The sequence below is a fragment of the Metarhizium robertsii genome (assembly GCF_000187425.2).
Source record: "Metarhizium robertsii ARSEF 23 chromosome Unknown MAA_Scf_1, whole genome shotgun sequence".
Classification (NCBI taxonomy): domain Eukaryota; kingdom Fungi; phylum Ascomycota; class Sordariomycetes; order Hypocreales; family Clavicipitaceae; genus Metarhizium; species Metarhizium robertsii.
This window is the reverse complement of record NW_011942149.1, coordinates 7,187,492-7,209,507: the sequence shown is the minus strand read 5'-3', so window position 1 is coordinate 7,209,507 and position 22,016 is coordinate 7,187,492. Positions and strand designations below refer to the sequence as shown.

The window sequence follows — 22,016 nt, the reverse complement described above, 5'->3', positions numbered from 1 at the left end:
CTATAAGAACTCATATCCAGTGTCAATGCTCGTCTTGCCACTTTAAAAAATTATAGTCCCAAAATTCTTCCTATCCGTTTATTCCTATAGCTGTTTCCCTCCACAAAGATGAATAGCTGACGATTTATTCATGCTTGCGCTTCACGCCTCTCCATCCTGGGAGATTGACATGACGGAGTCGCTCAACGGAGAGCCGAGAAACTTGCACGTCGCGCATTGCGGCATCAACCCCGGGGGCCCGTGCAACGAGCCGTCTGGCGTGTCCTCCATGAGCGAGTCCGTGAGGCGAGGGGAGGGCTGTGGCACACCTATTCGCGGGAGGTGGACCGCCGGGCTGGGGGCAACGACACCGAGTCCATGACCTGGGCGATTGACGGCGTGCCCAAATGGACTCTACGACAGTCCGACCTGGGCGATGCCGGCGCCTGGCAAGTGTTGGCTGCTGATGGGAAGATGGTGCTGTTCAAGGTGGCTGTTGGGGGCGCCTTTGCCGACGCCGTTGCCGGCTTCAAGACGCCTACAAACGAGACGGTGGGCGGTAGGGGCGCTGCCATGGAGGGTGACTATGTGGCCGTTTATGCCTCCTGAGTCATGTAGGGGATGTATGTGTGTCCAATGCGTACATATATTGGGTGCTGTGCGAATAAGCAGTGTAATCCGCCAGTCATACTAGGCTAACCACAACATGTGATATTCCGTTGGGATGAGGTACAAAATTAAAGTAGGAAATGGTAAAAAAATCAATAATCCTGCATGGATCTCGAACCCGTATTGGGGATTTTGTGAAATCTCTACTCGGAATAAGGCGTAGTTGGCCACTGTCTATTTACATGCCCGGTCGTCGGCACTACTCGCCGTGCTTTTTGTTGGAATAGGCGAGTCAGTCACGTGAGGATAAGATAAAGAGCAATTAGGTACACGTATTTATAGTGAGCATTGCCTCCAACCGTCAGGTTGGAGGGCAAGGTTAATACAACTAAGTTGGGCACACTTAATTTTCAACACTTTTGACCCCCCTCATACTTCTGCACGCACACAAGAACAATGGGTCGATTACGGTGCATGGCATTTTCAAAATTGAGACGTGTTTCTAATAGAAATCAACCTGTTTGAGCGCGACCCCACTCGTCATTTGTATGGCGGCCTCGCCAACCCACGGAAACGGTCAAGTCGCGGCGCCGTCTGCGCCGGCCGGCCCCATCGAGGACCCGGAGTCCGGGACCCGGTCGGACGCGAAATTGAGGCCGTGGTTCCCGCCTTGGACTGGTCTGATGGGGAGATGCCATACAATATGTTTTTCGCGATCCAAGCGGTAATTCTCACTGTATACTATTGTTTGGTTTCTTTGCTTCCGCGGTAGCTTGCCAGTACGGCCAGTGCCTTGGGGAGATGCCGGTGCAAAACCTCCAGTCAAGTTCAATCAAGGTTGCAATGGCAGCTGATTAAGCAGCCGTTGGCGAATCCTCCCGGAGCCATTGTTAAGCTGAGCTCATCCCACGTGGGTTCAATGCAATGTTGCTCCGTGTCTGAGAAAGATGGAGCTGCTCGGCGGGGGCAACGGAGTCGGGGGGAAGACCGACATTCATCCCCAACTCGTGAGACTCTCTCCCAGATACACCATATGATGCGAGAGGCTGATTGCCCTGTTACCGTATTGGCTGCTCCCTGGCCTGGCTACCGTGGCAAAGCCCTCTGTGCATTGGATATCTTGTACTGGGTATTGGCTGGTTGACTGTGCGCCGTCATGGAGAGCAACGCCCCGTGTCTCCCTGGCGTGGCGGCGCTGAGAGAATCCTTTGGCGACGGCAAGCCTCCCGAAATCAGCAGAAGGATTACAGCCTGCGTCGCGTGTCGCCGGCAAAAGGTCAAAAAATAAATTCAACCAAAACGTCTGGTGCATGTATCTCTGGCTGACGTCCTCCAGATCAAGTGCCACATGACAAATGGCAAGGCCCCGTGCGCCCGGTGCAAGAAGCGATCTCTTCCGTGCACCGTGAACCGCAGCCTGCAGATGCTATTAGAAGACGACATCAGGTTCGTCGCGGCAGCCAGCTCGTCTCCATGCATGGTGTGACGCCAAGTTAACCCCGGCTCTAGCTGGAAGCAGGCCGTTGGGCAAAGGGTCCAACGTCTCGAACATGCCATTGGCGCCGTGGCAAAGAAGCTCGACATGCCGGAACTGCGTGAGCTATTTGGCGAGCAGGCTGAGCTCAGTGCCATGTTGGGCCATGGTCAGCGCACCACGCCCGCGGGCAGCAGCAGCAGTAACAGCAGCAGCAGCCATGTCGACCCTTTGCCTGACCATTCATGGCAAATCACCGTCGATCCGCAGTGTGAGCCGTCGTCGATGCCGGCCTCGTGCATTGCCCAGGTGCCCGGCGCCGGAGCCTCGGCAGGCAACGCGTCGCGAAAGCCGCATCTCGTGTCAAAGGGGTTGATATCGCTCGAGGAGGCAAGAGTCCTGTTCGCCGTGTACCAAGACCGGCTGGACCACCTGCTGTACCGGATCCTGGGCGACGACGCCAGCCTGGAGGCGGCCATGGAGAGCTCGCCGCTGCTCACGGCGGCCGTGTGCACCGTCGGGGCGCTGCATTCCGCGCAGCTGGGCCATCTCTACGACGCGTGTCTCGCCGAGCTCAAGATGCTCTTCACGACGGGGTCGCTGTCGCGGCAGCACAACACCGACGACGTCCGGGGCCTCTGCATCGGGGGCTTCTGGCTGAGCAGCCTGTCGTGGGCGTCGTCGGGATCCGGTAAGCTCCATGTCTCCCCGTGCGCCGTGGCCGCTCGACGAGTTGACGTCTGGTGGTGATGCAGCCGTGCGGATCGCGTCCGAGATTCAACTCCACCACGCGATATACAAGGCCCTCGAGGGCGACCGCGACGCATACCTCAAGACGCGGCTCTACTACCACGTCTACGTGTGCGACCACCACACGTCGGTCCTGTACGGCCGCCCGCCCATGTCCCACGAGTGCGTCAGCATCAACTCGGCCGCGGCGCTGCTCGAGACGGAGCACGCCGTCGAGGACGACGTCCGCCTCGTCTCCCAGGTCAAGATATGGTCCGTCTACGGCGCCATATTCGACTGCTTCGGCACCGAGACCGCCAAGCCCGTCTCGCCCTCCCAGATGCCTCAGCTGCGGCGCTTCGCCATCGCCCTCGACACGTGGCACGCCGACTGGCGCGAGCGCTTCCGTCCCCACGAAAAGGTCGGCAACTATCCCGCCAAGGGCGTCGGCCTTCACTTCAACTTTGCCAAGCTGTACCTCTGCTCCCACGCCTTCCGGGGCCTGCACGCGGAGCCCGGGCCCGAGCCCGAGCCGGCGTCGACCCCCCTGGCGCCGGAGCTGCACGAGGTGGCCAACACGGCCGTCGTCTGCGCCGCCTCCATCCTGGGCGCCTTGAACGCCGACCAGGAGGTGCAGCTGCTGCTCAACGGCCTCTCGCTGTGCTTCGATATGATGATTACCTTTGCCGTCGTCTTCTTGCTCAAGGTCGTGACAAAGTACCCCGGCACCATCTGGATGGACAAGGCCCGTATCCTCGATCTTGTGAGTCAGACCGTCTGCATTCTTGACAGGGGTGCTGCGTTGATGAACCAGAGGCACTTGCTTGTTTCTGTTGGCCCGGCGTTGCGCAAGCTGCTCCAAAAGGTGCAGGAGACGCCGTCGACTGCGTCCGAGCCGGGCGTCGGCCATGCGCCCTCGTCTCGTGATGCGTCTGTTTCCCGACGGAGCGAGATGGACTGGGTGCAGAACTTTGGTAGTTTTGAGGATTTTGACTTTTATGCCATGCTGCCCGATCCCAATTCTTGGTCTGTCGATCTGGATTTCGGCGGTGTGTTGGACCATGCCCATCCGCAGTGAATGTTTATTCTTTTTGTTTTTGTAGCAGGCTACTTTGGTACAAGGGTCCATGTTGAGGTTGCTCATGGCTGAATATGTAGCACTGTTCATTATTAGGGGTTATTTAGGCTTAAGCATGCTGGAACCCGGTTTTACTTTGTGATGCGAAATTTGCTGCTCGTCAACCAAGTGCCTCGAACCTTGGTTCTCGCCGTCAAACATGCACCAACATGTTGACACACTTTCTCGCTAAAACCGAGTCAACGCAAGTGACGCCCGCCAAGGATATTGTGTGTCGTCGGGAACAGTCATTTTGCGCATCTTGATCCGCAGGTACGTCTGGTTCTCGCGTCGGCTGATGGCGACAGGCGCTTGACTTGAAAAGAATGAAGGGGCTATAATCGATGCGGTACAATATAAGTGGCTGCGATAGTGTTGCTGTCAAAATATATATAAGCTAGAATACATCACTAGAAGAAAACAGCTCGTGCGGCCATTCGGGCAAGTTGATTGCTGTCGGTGTGAAGCCCGACTTGCAGCAGATTTGTTACACCCGGGGCGAAGGCCGCGAGCACTCCCTCCCGGATCTGACGTGGCGCCGAATACCATGAAAAAAGTACACCGAACCCACGGCCACTGTAATACAAGTTTTTTCAAAATGGTTTTGCCTCCGCCGAATGGTGACGTACACGTGCCAGCTAGAAATGTGCTTGGTTATCATGATGGAACCACCATTTTGGATCTACATGTGAATATGCACTGCAGAGCGGCAACAAGGGAATGATTACGAGCAGGTTGGAAAACGGGTGGTTGTAACTTGTGCCACACCCTCCTCAAGCATAGAGTTTGACACCAAGTAGCCGTGGCACACATGACACATCTCATCAGTGCACCACTCGGCAGAGTTCCTTCAATGTTGGTATGGACTAGTAATTCCTGAAACCGGGGTAGGACAGCTAGCTTGTAGTGAGTCCATAACATATGCCGTATTCAATCAATTTGAAGGCACGATTCACCCCTCGGCCGTGTTTCTCGACACGGCTGCGCTCGTTGATGCTGCATCTCTCATACGGGTCGGGTTTGAACCAGCACCACAAAATACAAAATCATAAAAGGCACTCGTGACACTTTTTTTTGGTGAGAATAGAATAGAATGTCCTGTACATACAAAAAGCTTGATACCTGCAAGCATACAGCCTGCTGCACACACCCAAGTACACAAAAGCAAGTCCTGCTCGGGATTCAAAAGCTCAGCAATCAAGTGCTCGGCACCACTGAATGCTATTTGAGATTGCAGGCATCAACAATCCAACCGGCTCCTAGCACTACCATTGCGGAGTAGCCCTCTGCACCATCCACGCGCAGAGATCCGGACCGGCACGCTGATGATGGGCCGAAGCTATGGACGCAGCAAGACCAGCGATATAAGGCGAGGCCATAGAAGTGCCAGTCAGGCGATACTGAAATAAAAAAAGACGTTAGCATCATTCAGACGGCAACAGCATGACCGTGAGATGGATAGCTTACAATGCGGCCGCCGGGGACAGTAGAGAGAACGTTGACGGCAGGCGCTTGGATATCAACAGCAGGGCCAAAGTTGGAATCCCGGTACCTATAGTCGCCAACGGTGCAAATGGACGGCTCGGAAGCAGGAGAGTTGAGCCTGGCATCGTGGCGTTCGTTACCTGCAGCGACGGCTACAAAGTATCCCCTCTCGACAAGCCCGCGAGCCGCCATGTTGAGAGCATCGTTTCTTTCGGCTATGCCCGCCGACAGGTTGACGACGATTCCGTTGGGGCAGTGGCGATGGGGTGCGTCCCGTGCGACGTAGTCTAAGCCGGCTATCATATTCGATATGCCGCTGGCGTCTGGCCGCTCGGAAAGGGCCTTGATGCCGTAGATGGTCACACGCTTTGCCACGCCGTAGCTGTTGCTGCCGAGGATGCCGGCAACGTGCGTGCCGTGGCCGACCAAGTCTAGTCCATGGGGGTCCACCGTCGACTCAACCATGTGCGCTCGACCGCCGAATTCCTGCCTTCAGGTTAGTCCTGTTGACGGCTTGCCGCGCGGCTCGCATGGGAGAAGCGGACGTCGAGGGGACGGCGTACCGGATGGGTGACATCCACACCCGAGTCAACGACATAGGCACAGACGCCTTCGCCGCCGGTGGGGTTGTTTAGATATTGCGTCAAGCCATTGTATCGTCGGAAAACTTGATCGGGATGCGAGGGGACCGGGCCCTGCGGTCCGACAACAGGGGCCGTCGCGTTGGGGTTTGCCTCGACGGCGTCCACCTTGCCCTGCGGCTCGTCGGGAATAGAGACCTTTTGATCCATTTCCACAAAGTCGACCTGATCACCATCAGTAACGGGTATACTAGTCGTCGGGTGAGTGGAATGGGGAGCAACCATACCGCAGGGTGGTCTCGCAGGGCCCCGAGACTAGCTTCGTCAAGCTCCGCGGTAAAGCCCTTGAACAGGTTCCCGTATACCTGCGTGGCATTACCAGGGATCAGTTCCATGACATTAGTTAGAGCTTGAGAATCGCTGTCATCCTTTAGAATGACGGTATATTGGTCGTGGAAGACGGCAGAGTCATCACGGGGAACGATCAGGGGGGCGGGCTCGGCGCGCTTCGAGGCAGGCGCTGCCGCCGTCATGGGCAATAGTAGAAGGAGAGCAGATGGAATCATTTTCAATGTCAAAAAAGCCAAGTGTGATGAAATATTGGCAGTGGTGTTGGTGAATCTCAAATGGTAACGACGGTAGAGCTATCAAGGCCAGAATATTGCAGGAAAGACCGGCTGTCGAGGTGATTCTGTGTCCATCTCTGGTCTCGAGCTGTTCTCCGGCGGCCTATTTATGACTTTTTTCCCTATTCATATTCGCCATGGTATGAACTGAGCCACTTTGGTAGAATCTCTAGTCTATCCTCTTCGGATCCCCCTTTCGTTCCTTGGCTTCTGTGCTTCTCTGACTTTTGGTTTCCGGTCGAGACTTCAAATCCATATCCCAACTCTTCTAATATATGCGAAACAACTTCATAATGCAGAAAAGTATGGCAACCATGCAACTGAGGGAAAGAAAATTTGGTCGTGGCAATGCGACTTCTCCCCAGTCCGGCCATTGGCTCATTTGCGAGGCTCGTCATTCACTGAGATGTGAAATGCGAAATGCTACAGTACTCTCTTGTTTTTTCTCCCTTATTCCATGTCGCAATCTCGAGGTTTGTCTTGCTCTCGGTTTACTGTTGCCACTTGCGCCTTGGGCGGTAAAGCGAAGCGCTTGCATGATTCCATCCCTGACTCTGCTTGTCCGGCAAGTCAGCCATTATAACAGAGGCAATATACCCACCCAATGTGATTGACGGGCCATTCAAGTCTCTCAAGAACAAAAGTTCCAGCCGTTCACGACGGTAGAAACTTGGAGACCAGGATTTCGGCTTTGCCACGCCCGGGATCAGAGAGACGGGCAAGAAAATGACGGTAATCCTGAACGGAATTGGGAAAAATTGGCACCTGGGATCTTTTGCTGTGTTTGTGTTTTGCGTTATTCAATGCAAAGACGGACAATTTCGTGGCAACTTGGACTGCAGTTCCCAGCTGTGGCTGTGCCTCTTCAACATGATGCATGAGGGCGTCCCTCGAACGAGTTCCAAATAAACCACTCATGGGTAACTGGACCATGAAAAAGTAGTCCAAGTCTCTGACGTGTAAATACACGATTCATCTTGTGATTCCGTTGGTTTTATCTAAAGCCCGCGGCAGGCAGATGCTGCGAAGCAGAGAGAGAGAGTCCAGGATATTGGATAGCTATTCTGAATAATATTCTCACAGATTCGACTAGTCTGGCCTAAAAGCTTTAAGTTCAGCAGCAGCGGCAGAAGTACTAGCAGCAACCCAAGGGCCCGAATACAACAGCCTCACCCCCGGCCCTCTCCACTCTGCCCATGGCCTGCATCAGCATTTCGTTGGCATCAGGTGTCAGTAGTCATCGGCTTTAACCACTACATATGCAAGCTAGGGAGCAAAAAGATGCAGCAATAGCAGCGCTTGGCCGAATATCCCCAATGTCCAACTTGTAAGTGTGTCCTCTTGACGTCGAGGCCCCAACACAAGCAATCTGTAAAAAACAAAAGTTCCCGCATAAATACTTGACGCCTCATATAGTACGTCTCAATGCTTCTCAGAAGCCAATTGGCGAAACGGCGAAATGAAGAGTGGACGAGATCTAAAACTGATATTAAACAGGCAACAAAATGCGCATATAGTACTAGCCTTTGATGCCTGAACCGTTGATTCCAAGTATATTGGCTTCCACACAAGTTCCGGCCAGGCATGGAGAAGATAGAAATCTTGGCTGGCCGTGGATTCCTGACTCGGGCCTTATCCATACCCCCAATATGCTCGCACCTCCTTAATAATTTAGCCGTGTCCGGATGTCTTGGTCCCCTTGTTCCCGGTCCCACCTCCACGCATTTGAAACGTCAACACATCGGCAACGAGCGGCTCATGGCTCCGGCGGAGAACAAGTTTTTACAGGGGATAGATTAAGATGCTCGGTTGTATCAGAGTGGCTATCAGGTTGGATTGCTGAGCCATGGAGCCAAGGGGTCCCAACATGGCGGTCCTTGGCCACGTTGCCCGATCCGACTTATAGGTATGCACATCCTGATGCTCCCGGTGGCCGTTTATGGGTTTATTACCAGACGCTGCTACGAGATGCATCAACATTTATTTGATAAGGCTTTGAAGACTGTTAACTGTATACATACTTGGCTGACATAAAGTATTTGCAAGTATAAGACAGACAACGTTCTACTAGAAATTTATAAAACTTATATTCCTCTACACAAATAGTATAGGGCAAATGTACTTTATCTGGTATAGAATATTATTTAGTTTGTCACGGTTCACTGATTAGGTATAACCAGACACACGGTGTCAATTCCATGACTGTCACGAATGCAAGCCATGGATTGCATTGAACAGCGGACGAGTCCTTGGATTTATCTATCCAGCGAGGGAAATAAGGCCCTTTCTATAGATTCCTAGAAAGTTATCGATTGAGGGGTTTGGCTTTGTTCAATATCCGAAAGCGTTTTACGAGGCCTTTTCCGTTTTTGTTTTCGTTTCCGTCGACACACCCCCGCAGCTTGGATCGAAGCTGGCTATTAGAGCTGTTGATACATATCGAGACAAGTTGCATTTTAGTCGTTTTGGTCTCTTTCAATGATGCTGATAATGGTGTGTCAACGCTCAAGGCTCCTTTCAATGGAAAAAGGTTGCTATTCGTGGGTATCACCACAAAGCCCTAAAAAGCCTCAAAATGCTCGCTCCACAACCCCATTAAAGTCAGACCTTCAAGAGCAAAATCCCTCAATTGATGACCTAGGTGACCTGTTAAATGACCTTTGATATCTATAATAAGGGCCTGTTTTCCCTCCCTAGATGCCTTCTCCAAGGACTCGTCTACTATTCGATTCAATCCATAGCTATCAACGTGATAGTTGACTAGCCCTAGCTGCTTGATAAAGCAGTTAACCGTTGGCCCGCCAGGACCTTTGCCAATGCATGAGCTAGATTATCAGCGCTTTGGACGAATTTAATATTGAAGCTTCCTCTTTGATAGGCCTCTTGAATTCAACTCTTATTGATATCGACATGACGAAGAGCAGCGGTTTTTAGTCTTGGAAGGCTGCTACTAATAAGTCAACCCTAACCCTGACCGCAGCTGAAGGTTTAGGTCTAAAAAAAGCCTACAAGTCGCGATAGTCTCTTTAGCTATATACGTAAAAGCTAGTAATTCGGCTTTTAAAAACAATATTATTACTGTATGTATTCTTTTTACTAGCTGTCTAGCTGATAGGCCCGTTGAACAGTCGAATTATCGAGCCGTTGCAGAGAAACAACGGACCCGAAAGTTGCTACAAGGCCCCGATAATTCGACTATTCAACGGGCTTATCAGCTTGATAGTAATTAAGCAAGATACAATAATAATATCATCTACGGAAGCCAAATTACTGGCTTTTACGCACACAGCTAAAGAGACTATCGCGACTTGTAGCCTTTTTCAACATCTAAACCTTTGGCTAAGTCAGAAAAAAACCCACTATTTAATGTGATAACCTTCAGAAGATTCGACTTATCAATAGCAGCCTTCCAGGTCAAAAACTGCGGCTTACTAAAGAGGAAGCTTTAGTATCGAATTCGTCTAAAGCGCTGACAATCTGGTCGATAGATTGACAAAGGCCCTGACAATTTTATTCGGCCATACCTAATATAGCACTTGCACGAATATCGAGATTGGATGAAAAACAGATAAACTTGACACTGTGCATAAAATACCTTTCGTAGTTGTTATGTATCGCATTTCGAATCCCTCTGAATATGCGCAGGTCCAATTTTTGTAACGGGCCAGGGTTCTAGCTAATAATAAGTAATTAAGATTTTAAAAATACTTAAGTATATAAAAATATACTAGTTTATTATACTTAATAATATAATATTTTTAAGTATCTTTAAGTATTATTAAAAAAGTAGGTTAAATACATTAATTGGACCTGCACACATTCAAAGGGATACACGCTACGTGGGTTAACAGCGGAGCTAGCAGTTTCAAATATAGTCTGGTATGTTTTGAGGCCACCTGGGTGATATTTGCCTTTGCATGCGTCAATCTTATCTATGTATCTATTAATTATATCCTTGATAGTAGTTACTGTATATTTCTTTTTCACATGTTCACTGTAAGAGCTGCAGATTGTTATAGACGTTCCCAACGGCGACTGCTTGAGCGCGGTTTTATGGCTAAGCTGTATAAGGTAGAATAACGGCGTCCTTCCCCAACAGGAGCTGATCCACCTACGACAGGCGAAAAACGCCTGAACATCTTCCGTAGTATAGTGGTCAGTATGCAAGCTTGTCACGCTTGAGACCCGGGTTCAATTCCCGGCGGGAGAGATTTTTTTAGCGTTTACAATTTTTTTTTTCTTTCCCTCTTTTCTTACTCTCTTTTTTTCGGTATTATTATGCTCTGGCTAAGCGCTTGTGTCTACAGTGACTCTGTGAGCTTGGTAGTAGACTAGACTTTGCATTAATCTCATGTGGCCTTATTCCACCCCACGCACAGCGAAACTAGGCACGTCGGCTATCTTACCAGACACTTCCCAACTATTACAGCGAAGGCTTCTCAAATCTTTAACGGCCCAAGCATTTGATGTCACCACATGACCAGCCTAAGTTTTGAAAGAATATGTAACATTGAACTAGAGGTCTTTACCCTACTATATTTCCCTTGCCCGTAGCACAAATCAAGCGTTGCAAGTGGGCACCAAAAAACCACCCGAGCATCGAGCTACCCGGTATCCCACCCAGTGTCCACGGCGCACCAAAGTTCACGCTTCACTCAAACATGACGCCAACCACCACGCGGCCACACTCACCAAGCCGCCTCACGCAACTCATCATGCTTCCCCGTCCCCTCATCAAACGATGGAACCATCAAGCCCCGACGCGGCCTCCTTCACCCTCCGCCCCATCATCCAGGACCTAGTGCGCACGCGCTTCGCCATCCCCGGATCCATCTTCCTCGTCGAGGACATACAAACCATCGCCCTCACAGAGTCTCGCCGCTGGCAAGTCATCCGCCTGCTGCTCGGCGATGGCGAGCTCTGCATCCAGGCCCTCCTGGCCGACGCCATGCACCGCTTCGTGCACACGCGCGACATCACCGTCGGCAGCTACGTCTGCGTGCAGGACTTCCAGCTCCGCCAGAGGACCACGGCCGCGGACGCCGGCGAGCCGCAGCAGCAAATGGTGTACCTGGTCGTCTACGACGTCAAGACGCTCGGGTGCAACGACGACGTGCGCAGGATGCACGACGAGCAGCAGCTGGCCGACGAGGCAGCGTCGCCCGCGGGCTCGGGAGCCAGCACGCCCACAAAGCCGGAGCCGCCCTCCGCCGCGGCCGGCCAAGCACCCGGCGACGGCGACGAGTTTGAAGACGACGATGACGACGACATGGAGGGCGCCTTTGACGAGTTTGAGGCTCTTGCGTTCCCGGCCAAGGCGCCGGCGCCGGCCCAGCCCAGCAAACCGGCCTTGCCTGTCGCGCTGCCGCGGGACTGGCACGACGTCCAGACCCCCCTCAAGCTCACGACGCTGCGCGCGATACCAAACCTGCCCTACCGCCAGAACTGGTCGTGCAACGTCCTCGCCATCGTGGCGTCCCTGTCGGCCGTCGAGTCTTGCCATTTGCCGCCGTACAGGCAGCGCACGGCGCGCATCACGGACCCCTCGACGGCCAAGCAGGTCCACCTGGCGGTGTTTTTGGACCCCGACGAATTCACGCCCCGGGTCGGGAGCGCCGTGCTGCTGACGGGCGTCAAGAACCACCGCTTCGACGGGGGCAGCTTGAAGAAGTATGCGAGCGACAGGGGCCGGGGCAGGTGGTGGTTTCAGGACCCGTGGGAGCTGGCGTGGTGCGATGTTCGGGGCATCAAGGATTGGTGGGCCGAGATGGAGGCGTATTTCGCGAGTCAATTGTCCGAGGAGGCTGTGGGCGGTGATGTGTGACTCGGGGAGTCTTGCTTCACGGGCTTACGGAGTACTGCACAGGCAACAACATTATGGATAGACAGACAAGACAGCCTTGGAGATGAACAGGCTTGTTGTGCGTTGGATTGGGTATATACATTTTACGACACATGTGCCGCGGCCTAGATGTGCAGGGCCACATGTCTGCCATCATCTTCTTCTTGTTCTACTTGACACCGGGGGAGCGGGCTCGAACGCATCATCGTCGGATATCTCATCATCGCTAATTTCAAAAGCCTTCTGACTCGCGCCCCCGCTCTTTTGTGAAAAGTCTAGCTTTGTTTGCCTGGACTTGACGGCACCCCGCGTCGTAGTCTTCTTCGCCGTTGTCGATGCCGCTGTTCTGGTTGCTGTTGCTCTTTTCCCCCTCGTGCTGGATTTCGGTGGTGGTGCAGGCTCCTCTTCTGATTCCATGACAACATCTTCTTCCTCTTCCTCGCTTTGTTCGACGTTCTTACGACCGCGTCCCCGTGCCGGAGCTTTCTTTGCCGAGGCCTTCTTCTCGGCGGCTTTTGTGGTAGCTGCTTTCGTTCCTCTGCCTGTTCGTCTGGTAGGCCGTGGTGCTGGTTCATCGTCGGACATTTCTTCGCCGTGAGCTTCCGCCCTGCTTCTACCGGTCCGCCCAGGCCCTTGTGTCGTGGTAAGACTCAAGTCGTGGCTAGAACCTTCGTATGTCCATGCATCAGGCTCGTCCTCCCAGTTACCGTCGAAATCACTATCCCAAGTGTCGGGTTTTGGTTTCAATACCCGTTTTCTATCAGTACTAAACATTCCTTTGCCGGGGCCGCTGGTCATTTGCTGCTCAACTCTGGTTCTATAAATGTCCATGGCACTGTCGAGATCCTCATCATCGGATTCAAGCCCGAGGAGCTGCTTCACTTGGCCCGTCAAGTGTTCCGAGACAAACAGCTCCATGGCATGTTTGTCGTCCTTTGAAACGAACTGATTTACCGCGTCTCCAAAGGGGCCTTGCGGCAAGACTTTAAGAGACTGGGCAGATAAGAAGTCTTGTACCAGCGACTCTACCTTGACGGCGTCGGCACCGTCGGCGAGGGCCTCGAGAACATTTTCGGGAAGCGTGGCTGTAGCTTTGCCTGCCAAGTGCGTTAGCCCTGCTCCGAGCCAAAATAGCCAACGAGATTCAGTACTTACGCTGTGAAGTCTTTTTGCGGTAAAAGTAGACGACATCGTTTGTATTGGCAACTTTGCCAACAAATCGGTTAGAAAATCGCTGTGGGTTCTCACACTCAAACAGACCCCCATCCGAGGCCGTGTACTCGACCTTGAGCCGAATCAGAGGCAGCGGTCGCTCTTCTAGCGCCTCTTCATCTGTCTGGATGGCTTCCCAATCTGCATTTGCTTCGTCAATCATCTCATCCACAACTTCCATTAGCCGCCTGGTCACTTCTTGTCTGTTGTCCTTCTTCTTGTCTAAGCCCTTGAATCGCTTATCCTGAGCCAGAACGAGTTCTCTAGTCACGAAAGGGCGCACCGACTTTAATGGGATTTTGTCAACTTTGAAATCCTTGCCTGTTACGCTCAAAATGGCCACGTGCTTTTGCACCGCCTCACCTGGCACAAGTGACGTGGCTACCGACGAGCCAGGCTGCATGACGTGAAATCCTGTCTCGGGGTTCTGTGTAGGATCAATGAGACATTCGTGTTCGTGTCCCCAAACCACCAAATCAAGCCAGTCCGGTAGTACGTTCTCGGGGAGATATGATGTCGCGGTGTGTGCATGATGATTCTGGTGGACAGCGAGCATATTGAACCAATCGCCCATTTGCACATTTGGCCTGAACCACTTGACTTTATGGTCTCGAAAAGTCCGAAACATTCGTTCGTCTCGGACATTACTTAAACCGAACAGGGCGAGTTTTGTAATGCCTTTTTGGAGGAGAATTGGCTTGGCCTCAATATTATCGGCCTCGGCTACTCGTCCAAAATAATTCAGCAGGCCGGCAGCTTGTAACAAGTCGAGCGAACAGTAATTGCCGTCTCCCGAGGGATCATCGTGGTTACCATGAATAGAAAATACAGGTATCGAAATATTAATATCGGGGTCTTCGTAATTGACATGGGGAAATGCGCCTTCGAAGACGGTGGCAGCGTCGGAGAGGAACTCGAGAGGGCACGGCTTCATGCCGAGGCAGTTTTGTCGCAGCGTACGCATGACCTGGTAGAGGGACTTTCGTGAGGGTTTATTTTCATGGAAGAGATCGCCAGCAAGTAAGACCATGTCAACCTGCCGGACATGTTAGCTTGAGGGGCGGAGCATGGTGAGCTGGCAATGGCAATGATATCCTGCTGACATCTTCAGTTCGAGCAATATTCAGGATTTCGTCAAAAGTTCGCCAGCTGTCATCTTTGCGAATGGCGTCGCGCTCTTCGTAGCCGACATGGTTGTCTGTTGCGACGAGGATTCTGATGGTATCGGCCTCTGAGCATTTGTTAGCAAACGAGGTGGACGGTTTCGTGGCCAATTTTGGTTACCCGTGAACTCGGTCATGATGCTGGCCGTTTATTGGATTGAGAAATTATGCCGGATGACCCAAATTATGGCGAATAATAATCGTAACTGCCTGGGTTGGTCATTCGTTCGACGGTGAGTGGCGTGAAAATGTGCACAATTGTCAGACCAAGACGTGAGCCGAACATTTCAATGCCGCGGGGAAGCCTGTCTCGAATCTCGATTTCACCGGTTGGAGACGCGCCGCGGGAGACGCGAAATGGTGCGAGATCACGTGCAAAAGTGACACCGGGCAAACGGGCATCATTCTTTTCCTGCACGAGTAGCTCAGGAATGAACTGCATTTTGTCACGCGGGCGCTGGACGTTAACACGGCATGCCATTTTATCCAACCAGACCTACCACTTCGATTAGCCTCGCTGGACATGGGCAATGGCCACCGCACCATCCCACTGACTGGCGATGTAATCCAGGCACTCGGCAGGGGTCATGACGGCTGAGATCTTCATTAGCTAATCGGCCATCAGGTTACTGCGCAAACGTGGCATTTACAAATCGTCGAGTTGATAATAGACAAGAATAAAAACGCCTCAGAGTCGACGACGAGTGATCTCTGATAACACTGGGCACACGCCGCAGAGGAGACGACGCCTTGGCTACTCGAGTAAATCGGCGCACTCATTCGGTGTTCCTTGCACGCGGTACTCGGTACACAAGCACCAATCCGCCATGGCAGACGACTACATCTACCCGACCCATTTCATGGACAATAGCCGGGGCCTTAAAAATCTCATAATGGCCTGGACCCTGCGTTTCAATGACGTCCTTGACGGCGACCAGCTTAGCGCTGCTCTATGGCGCCTGTTCGAGATTGGCGACTGGAGAAAGCTGGGTGGGAGGTTGCGAGTTGGAAAAGGGGGCAAGCTGGAGATGCACGTACCCAGAACCTTTACAAAGGAGCGCCCGCCGGTGGCATACACAAAGGAGACCTTTGACGTGGCCATAGGTGAACACTCTCTTGCCAAGGACCTCCCGTCACCAACTGAGAAGCCATCACTGCAACGGCCTGCCTCGGATTTTCGCTCCCTTTCAGTCCGGCCCGATGCACCATCGACAATCGGACAACTTGTCACCCGGGATGTCCCCCAGGTGTCTCTGCATGTCGTGACATTCACCGACGCGACCCTGGTCTCAATTTCCTGGCCGCATACTCTGATGGACGGGATGAGCCTCCAGGGACTTTTGAAGGCCTGGTCCTTGGTTCTTACCGGCAAAGAGGACCAAGTTCCGGCTTTGCTTGGTGCCAAAGACGATGTCCTTTATGCCGCTGCTCAAGATGCTGCGCCCGGCGATGAATGGCTGCTGAGACGGACAATGCTCACCGGGTTCAAATTCTTCCTCTTTGTTGTGCTCTTCTTGTGGGGTGTGCTTACGGAACGCACCATAGAGTCCCGAACGATTTGTTTGCCCAAGGCGGCCATGGCCAAGCTTCGTCGGCAAGCACTGGATGAAGCTGCGGTGTCGGGATCAGGACAGGAGAAGGCTCCCTGGGTCAGTGAAGGTGATGTCATCATGGCATGGGCCGTCAGAATGGTTGCCCTAGCCCAGCCATCGCCACGACCCATCAATGCGCTAGGTGCCTTGGACCTGCGACCGCGTATTCCCGAGCTCGCAGAGTCGGACGGAGTGTACATCCAAAACGTGGTGATTGGGTCAAGTGTTCAGCTCTCGAAAGACGATGCGCGACAACCTCTTGGGGTCATTGCATCGAGATGTAGAGAGGCTCTAATAACGCAAGCCACAGCATCACAACTTCGAACCTTTTTGTTTGCACTCTGCAAGATACTGGATGCCGGCGGGGATCCTACTCTTCTGCCCGGTGTATGGAACGGAGAGCTGTTTACGATTTCGAATTGGACAAAGGCCGATTTTGTGAAGCTGGTAGACTTTTCGCCGGCTGTGGTCAAGACTGGGCAAGCCGAGGAGCAAAGAATCAATCCACCGGGTACCATGATTTACCACCAGTCCTTTGTATTGGGACACGACGCGACCTTGCGAAATGTCATGGCGGTGTTGGGCAAGGATCATTCAGAGAACTATTGGATGATGGGGTACTTTCCACCAAGGACGTGGGCTGTGATTGAGAAGGAGATGCAGAAAATGGGCGAGACTTGACGACGTAGTGATGCAGAAAATTGTCACGGGTCATGCGTATTTCAGGTGAATCAAAGTCCGGTAGCTCAAGGCCACTCCGAGACCAAATGTCGCTAGCAACGCTCTCTTGAGGACATGGCCCGCCTTATATAACTAGACGTACATCTAACACAAATACACTCGGACAACGTGCAGTACATGGCCATGCACAAATTTCCTTTCCTCGCCATGGGCTGCATCTCTGTCGTCCAGGTCCCCAGAGAGGCTGGCTTAAAGCTTACTGTCGGCCGTGTGCTTCGGTGGCTGACGCGTCTGGACGGACAGCTCGTCCCACCAGGGATACCCGCGCGGCGCGTCCTTCCAGATATCCGCCGAAAACGAGGGCTTCTTCTTGGCAAAGAAGGCCTTCTTGAAGTCCTGGTGATCACTACAGACAGCAGAGTCAGTCAACAATGGCCATGAACTTCTTGGCGTGAGGCATAAACCCACTTTCCACTAAACATGTCGTACAGCAGCGGGCTGTCGACAAGATGGGCGCGCTCAGCCGAGCCCGGGTTTCTCCAGATGAGCTGGCGATTCAGGTACACAGCCATGGTGCTCACGTTGGAGACAATGTCCTCTGCCAGCTCGACGGCCCGTGGCAGGACGTCCTTTGGCTCCGGGACCAGCTCGGCAAAGATGCCGTTGAGGACGGGCGCGTCGGCGGGATACCGCTTCCCCGTCGCCAGGAGATATGTCGCGTTGCTGTAGCCCACCATTCGCGGCAGGAAGAAGGAGCTGCACGACTCCATGGTGAGGCCGATACGGGCAAAGGGGAACCCGAACTCGGCGGTCCGGGGAGCAATGCTGCAATTCAAAAAGGTCAGAAGAAGATCTCGTCTTTGTATCTTCTGCGCGTCTGTGCTTTCATCCCAATGGAGTCTGGAGTCGGGACTACGTACCGAATCGTCGCGGCCAGGGTGGATGTCATGCCGATGCCGACGGACAGTCCGTTGTAGGCCACGATGATGGGCTTGCTGCAATTGAACATGGCCAGAGCTAGCGTGCCGCCGGGATCTCGCATCTCGCTGGGCGGCGCGGCGTTTTTCAAGTTGCTCGTGTCCATGGTGAGATCGATGCCGGCGGAGAAGGCCTTGCCGGCGCCGGTGAGAATGACGGCCCTGACGCGATGGTCTGCATGGACGGTTTTGAAAAGAGTGATCAAGGCGTAAATCATGTCCGACGAGATGGCGTTTAGCTTTTGCGGCCGATTCAGCGTTGCCACCAGGATGGGAGTCACGCCGCTGCTGGTGGCAGGGTGGTTGGTGATGCGGACATGGCTGTCTGCTGGGGTGACGTAGCTCTGGGGAAGCTGAATCGCGTCCACTTGAGACATTGTTGGATGTGATGGGGTTCGGTCAAGGTGTCAAATTGTAGTCTTGGGGAGTGCAGGTCGAATCTCGCCGTAGCCATCGATATGGCGTACTATATACCCCGTTGGGCGCGGCATTGGACGGCAATGACAACCGACAGATCTGGCGCGGACATGTTGATATCATCAATCGATGCATTGGTGTAACACCATGCACTGCATACTAGTACAAGAGTGAAAACAGACGAAACCTGGGGCATTCCGGGGGCGGGGTATGGCGGCCAGGTCACTCTAGTTGTTTTCCGTGTTGCGGACTGCCTCTTGTTTATGAGTTCGGCAAGGATCGATAATCACTCCGCCCGGCCGAGGTTCCGCTCGGGGCCTTTAGCCAAGCTCCGTTCTCCGCACCACTTCTGGTGGATCTTTTCTTGCCGATCCGCGTCTGATGACTCTGATCTCCCGTCGGCGGTTGCCAACGAACCAATTGTGGAGGGGTCTGGTATTGTGCCCAACGGCCTTGACAGCAGCAAAGACAAAGTTCAAATTTGGTCAACTAGAAGTAAACCACGCTGGCGAACCTTGGGGCATCGGTTCCCGTTGCACTCTCGAGACGCGGCGACACCGCCGTGGATGCAAGTGTCAAGTTTCCAACTTTGCACACCTGTTCTTAAATGACCGTATAAATAAACTCTATAAACTCTATAGAAATATATACACAAAGTAACCGTACGCACCGGCATGAATGCAAAAGTGACCCTTTGCGCAAGACAAATCCAAGTACACCCGGGGCTTCAACCACCACACCCCCAGATGCATTCACCAAGGAGAGAATGCCCTTGAACCCGTGCCCTTTGTAGACGCATTCTTGGTAATGTTCCAGTGCCCCGCGACGTGATCGACAAACGACTCGTTGCCAAACAAATCGCCCACCACACGAACCAAGTCGCCGTCGCTGCCGTGGCCCACGAGCCCGCCGACCAGCACGCTCAACAGCTTGGTAATCGACAACGAAGCCGTGAGCTTGCGGCCCTTGAGAATATCCTCGACGTACGTGACGCGCTGGCCGTTCATAAAGGTGGCATTGCCCGTGACATTGACCTCGATCAGCCCCCTGCTCAAAGAGGCGGCCTGGCTATTGAGGACGGGCCCCAGGTTCTGAATGACGTGGTCGATGTCGACGGTGCCGTTGAGATACACGGTATTATTGCCCGGGGCCAGAAACACGTCGTACAGGGTCACGAGCCCGATGCGCACGTCGCCCGTATACACGTTGAGAGAGACGTTGCCGACGTTGATGTGGAGGGATCCCCAGTTGGGCACCGTGGCCGAGCCCACCACGTTTCGGCCGTCCTTGTCCGGCGGCAGCATCAGCGCGACGTCCTTGAGGCCGAAGCCCTGCAGGCCCTTGAGCCCGGGGACCGTGACGCTCCTGTCGACCCGGGGCGTGGCGCTCAGCGCGCCAAAGTGCACCTTGGGGTCGCCGCGGATCCATATCTGCCTCTCGTCTTGATCGACGAGGCCGTTGGCCCATGAGACCAGCTCCGTCTCGTTGAGCACCGTCATGGTCTCGGTGTTGATTTGGATATCCGTCTCCTTGTTGGCGTGTATCTTGGGGATGGAGAGGTTGAAAAAGGGCGTAAAGGGCTTTGTTTTCTCGTCGTACAGCAGGAGAGTAAACGGATCTAATGTCGCCCCCAGAGGAGTGTTGAGTGTCGTCCCTACCGATAACACGACGTGCTCTGCAGAGGTGGTGTTGGCCTCGCCGGTTACAAGGGGAATCCCCTGTTTGGCAATGATGGCCTGAATGATGGCGGGTATGATGACTTTGAAGCTGTCTTTAGTTAGACGGGTGTCGTAAGTGTTTGCGATGTGGCATTGGGTCTCACAGCAAAGGTAGGAAAATGACTAAAAAGACAATCACCCCAAGCAGGTACCACAAGTAGAAGCGTCTACAGTGAAGCCACGCCTTCTGCCTCTTTTTTTGCGCCGCGGGTTGCTCTTGCTCCTTTTCGCTGACGTGCTGGACTGACGGCGCATTCGTGCTCTGAACATCGGCCTCTTCTCTTGCTTGGGCATCACGATTTGGCGTATCGGGTGCTTTGTCGCCCTTCCGGTGGTCGTTTGAACCCATTTCCCCGGACGGCATACAAGGGGCAACGGCGAGTCGTTTGGTGTCAACAGCGATATTATGCAGAGCAAGAGGCGTATTAGACATCTGCAGCCATTATCCGGCGGCGTACAAGTATATAGTTGCAAACTTACACATGTACGTTGGCACGGTACTTCGCCCGCCGGGGTCAACGACCGTGCCGGCTCGATGCATGTCGCCGAGATGCCATTCCATCATGGAAGACGGACTTTGCTCACCGTGGCTCTAGCCCTTGCGCTCCGGACTGCTATCCCGGCCCTGCGGTGCGAGACTGGCCTTTCTGTCTGTGGGGCGTTCGAATCAATCTCCAAAACGAGTCTGGTAGGTGAGCGACCGAATCCACCATGACACCGTACGGCGTTTGTTTCCTTTGCACTTTGTTGGCACGTCGGGCGTGAAAAGTTCTCAAAGCGATTTACGAAGCAGACCGACAAAAGTGGTTGGAACTGGCATCCGATTTGCCCGTGGCAAACGACTCAGAGTTGTAGCCGACAACCTTTCTGTTGCATCAACACCGTGACTCTGGCCCCTGGAAGCAGAAGCAGTTTGTTTTGGTCACCACTGGCTTACAGCGACAAACAAACCAGACATTGCTTTTGCCTTGGGCAAACGCTAGACAATGCCGCGTAGGCAGCCGGGGCATTGCGCCATTATGCTACTGGGAATCCAAACAAGCGCAAAGGGCGGAGTGCGGCTCTAGATATTAGCCCGGCCCTTGATCCGCCTTGCGTCTCGTCCGTTCCCGATCCCGGCCGTAGTGGGAGCACTTATCACTGCGTCAACATGGACAAATAAACACAGCTCCCTGGCCTGTCTGCCTCGGACTCGTCAACCCTACGTCTCCGGTATTTCATGTTGAGAGATGAATTCCAACCATCGAAGCTACCTGTGTGGCTTGTTCATGGGGGCCTATTACGAAGTTGTGGTATTACATGTACGCCCCGGGCCCTGTATCGGGCCCTGGCCTGTCACACGGAAATGGCCGCACGGTTACACAAGGGCTACAGTCACGAGACTAGGGCAAAGTCCCTCACTAACTTGTTGTATTTAAAGACTCCTTTGGTCAACGAGGCCTTAAGGAAAACCAAGGACCTTTGATACCAAAGACTGTTGTTAGATGAATTGAGCCATTGACTCGAAGCCATCTATTGAGCCCTTGTCATATTGCCAGACCCATTACCCTGTTTAAGCTGGCAGGAGAAGTTCCACTAGAGCTAGGGGTTAGCACCATGTTGCTTGCATTGAATGCTAGACAGAGCTTCGGCACTTACAAGAGCCCCTCCAATCCTTTTCTTTAATGTAGCGCTATTAGCAGGCTCCTCCTCATCAGCGCTGGGTTGTCTCTCAGTGGTTTCGTGGCGACACGTCTCACACTAGAGAAGCTCACTGTATTAGCTTATGTTGTATCTTCTTCCGGTTATAATGATAATAGTTTGGGGCACTTACT

The 22,016-nt window shown here is 53.2% G+C and overlaps 8 protein-coding genes across 8 annotated transcripts; 4 read left to right on the top strand and 4 right to left on the bottom strand.

The window, feature by feature from the left end:
* Positions 1-357: 357 nt before the first annotated feature.
* On the top strand, positions 358-588 carry MAA_08331 (uncharacterized protein; the record flags this gene model as incomplete). The annotated part of the gene is made up of 1 exon (XM_007826329.1): positions 358-588. The coding sequence occupies one exon, from the start codon at positions 358-360 to the stop codon at positions 586-588; it is 231 nt and encodes a 76-aa protein (XP_007824520.1).
* Positions 589-1,744: 1,156 nt separating this feature from the next.
* Positions 1,745-3,869, top strand: MAA_08332 (Zn(2)-C6 fungal-type DNA-binding domain protein; the record flags this gene model as incomplete). Its single annotated transcript, XM_007826330.1, has 4 exons — positions 1,745-1,864; positions 1,925-2,034; positions 2,098-2,753; positions 2,818-3,869. The coding sequence occupies 4 exons, from the start codon at positions 1,745-1,747 to the stop codon at positions 3,867-3,869; spliced, it is 1,938 nt and encodes a 645-aa protein (XP_007824521.1).
* A 1,304-nt stretch (positions 3,870-5,173) lies between these two features.
* On the bottom strand, positions 5,174-6,540 carry MAA_08333 (Peptidase S8, subtilisin-related protein; the record flags this gene model as incomplete). The annotated part of the gene is made up of 4 exons (XM_007826331.1): positions 5,174-5,308; positions 5,376-5,879; positions 5,957-6,199; positions 6,262-6,540. 4 exons carry the CDS (start codon positions 6,538-6,540, stop codon positions 5,174-5,176), a joined length of 1,161 nt encoding a protein of 386 aa, XP_007824522.1.
* Positions 6,541-11,341: 4,801 nt separating this feature from the next.
* MAA_08334 (Cyclin-like F-box) lies at positions 11,342-12,424 on the top strand (the record flags this gene model as incomplete). Its single annotated transcript, XM_007826332.1, has 1 exon — positions 11,342-12,424. One exon carries the CDS (start codon positions 11,342-11,344, stop codon positions 12,422-12,424), a length of 1,083 nt encoding a protein of 360 aa, XP_007824523.1.
* Positions 12,425-12,595: 171 nt separating this feature from the next.
* On the bottom strand, positions 12,596-14,954 carry MAA_08335 (DNA repair protein rad32; the record flags this gene model as incomplete). Its single annotated transcript, XM_007826333.2, has 4 exons — positions 12,596-13,539; positions 13,598-14,690; positions 14,758-14,885; positions 14,939-14,954. 4 exons carry the CDS (start codon positions 14,952-14,954, stop codon positions 12,596-12,598), a joined length of 2,181 nt encoding a protein of 726 aa, XP_007824524.2.
* Positions 14,955-15,644: 690 nt separating this feature from the next.
* Positions 15,645-17,090, top strand: MAA_08336 (BCL5p; the record flags this gene model as incomplete). The annotated part of the gene is made up of 1 exon (XM_007826334.1): positions 15,645-17,090. One exon carries the CDS (start codon positions 15,645-15,647, stop codon positions 17,088-17,090), a length of 1,446 nt encoding a protein of 481 aa, XP_007824525.1.
* Positions 17,091-17,339: 249 nt separating this feature from the next.
* MAA_08337 (enoyl-CoA hydratase/isomerase) lies at positions 17,340-18,444 on the bottom strand (the record flags this gene model as incomplete). Its single annotated transcript, XM_007826335.1, has 3 exons — positions 17,340-17,496; positions 17,559-17,915; positions 18,011-18,444. The coding sequence occupies 3 exons, from the start codon at positions 18,442-18,444 to the stop codon at positions 17,340-17,342; spliced, it is 948 nt and encodes a 315-aa protein (XP_007824526.1).
* Positions 18,445-19,236: 792 nt separating this feature from the next.
* Positions 19,237-20,551, bottom strand: MAA_08338 (uncharacterized protein; the record flags this gene model as incomplete). The annotated part of the gene is made up of 2 exons (XM_007826336.1): positions 19,237-20,251; positions 20,307-20,551. 2 exons carry the CDS (start codon positions 20,549-20,551, stop codon positions 19,237-19,239), a joined length of 1,260 nt encoding a protein of 419 aa, XP_007824527.1.
* Between the last annotated feature and the right edge of the window lie 1,465 nt (positions 20,552-22,016).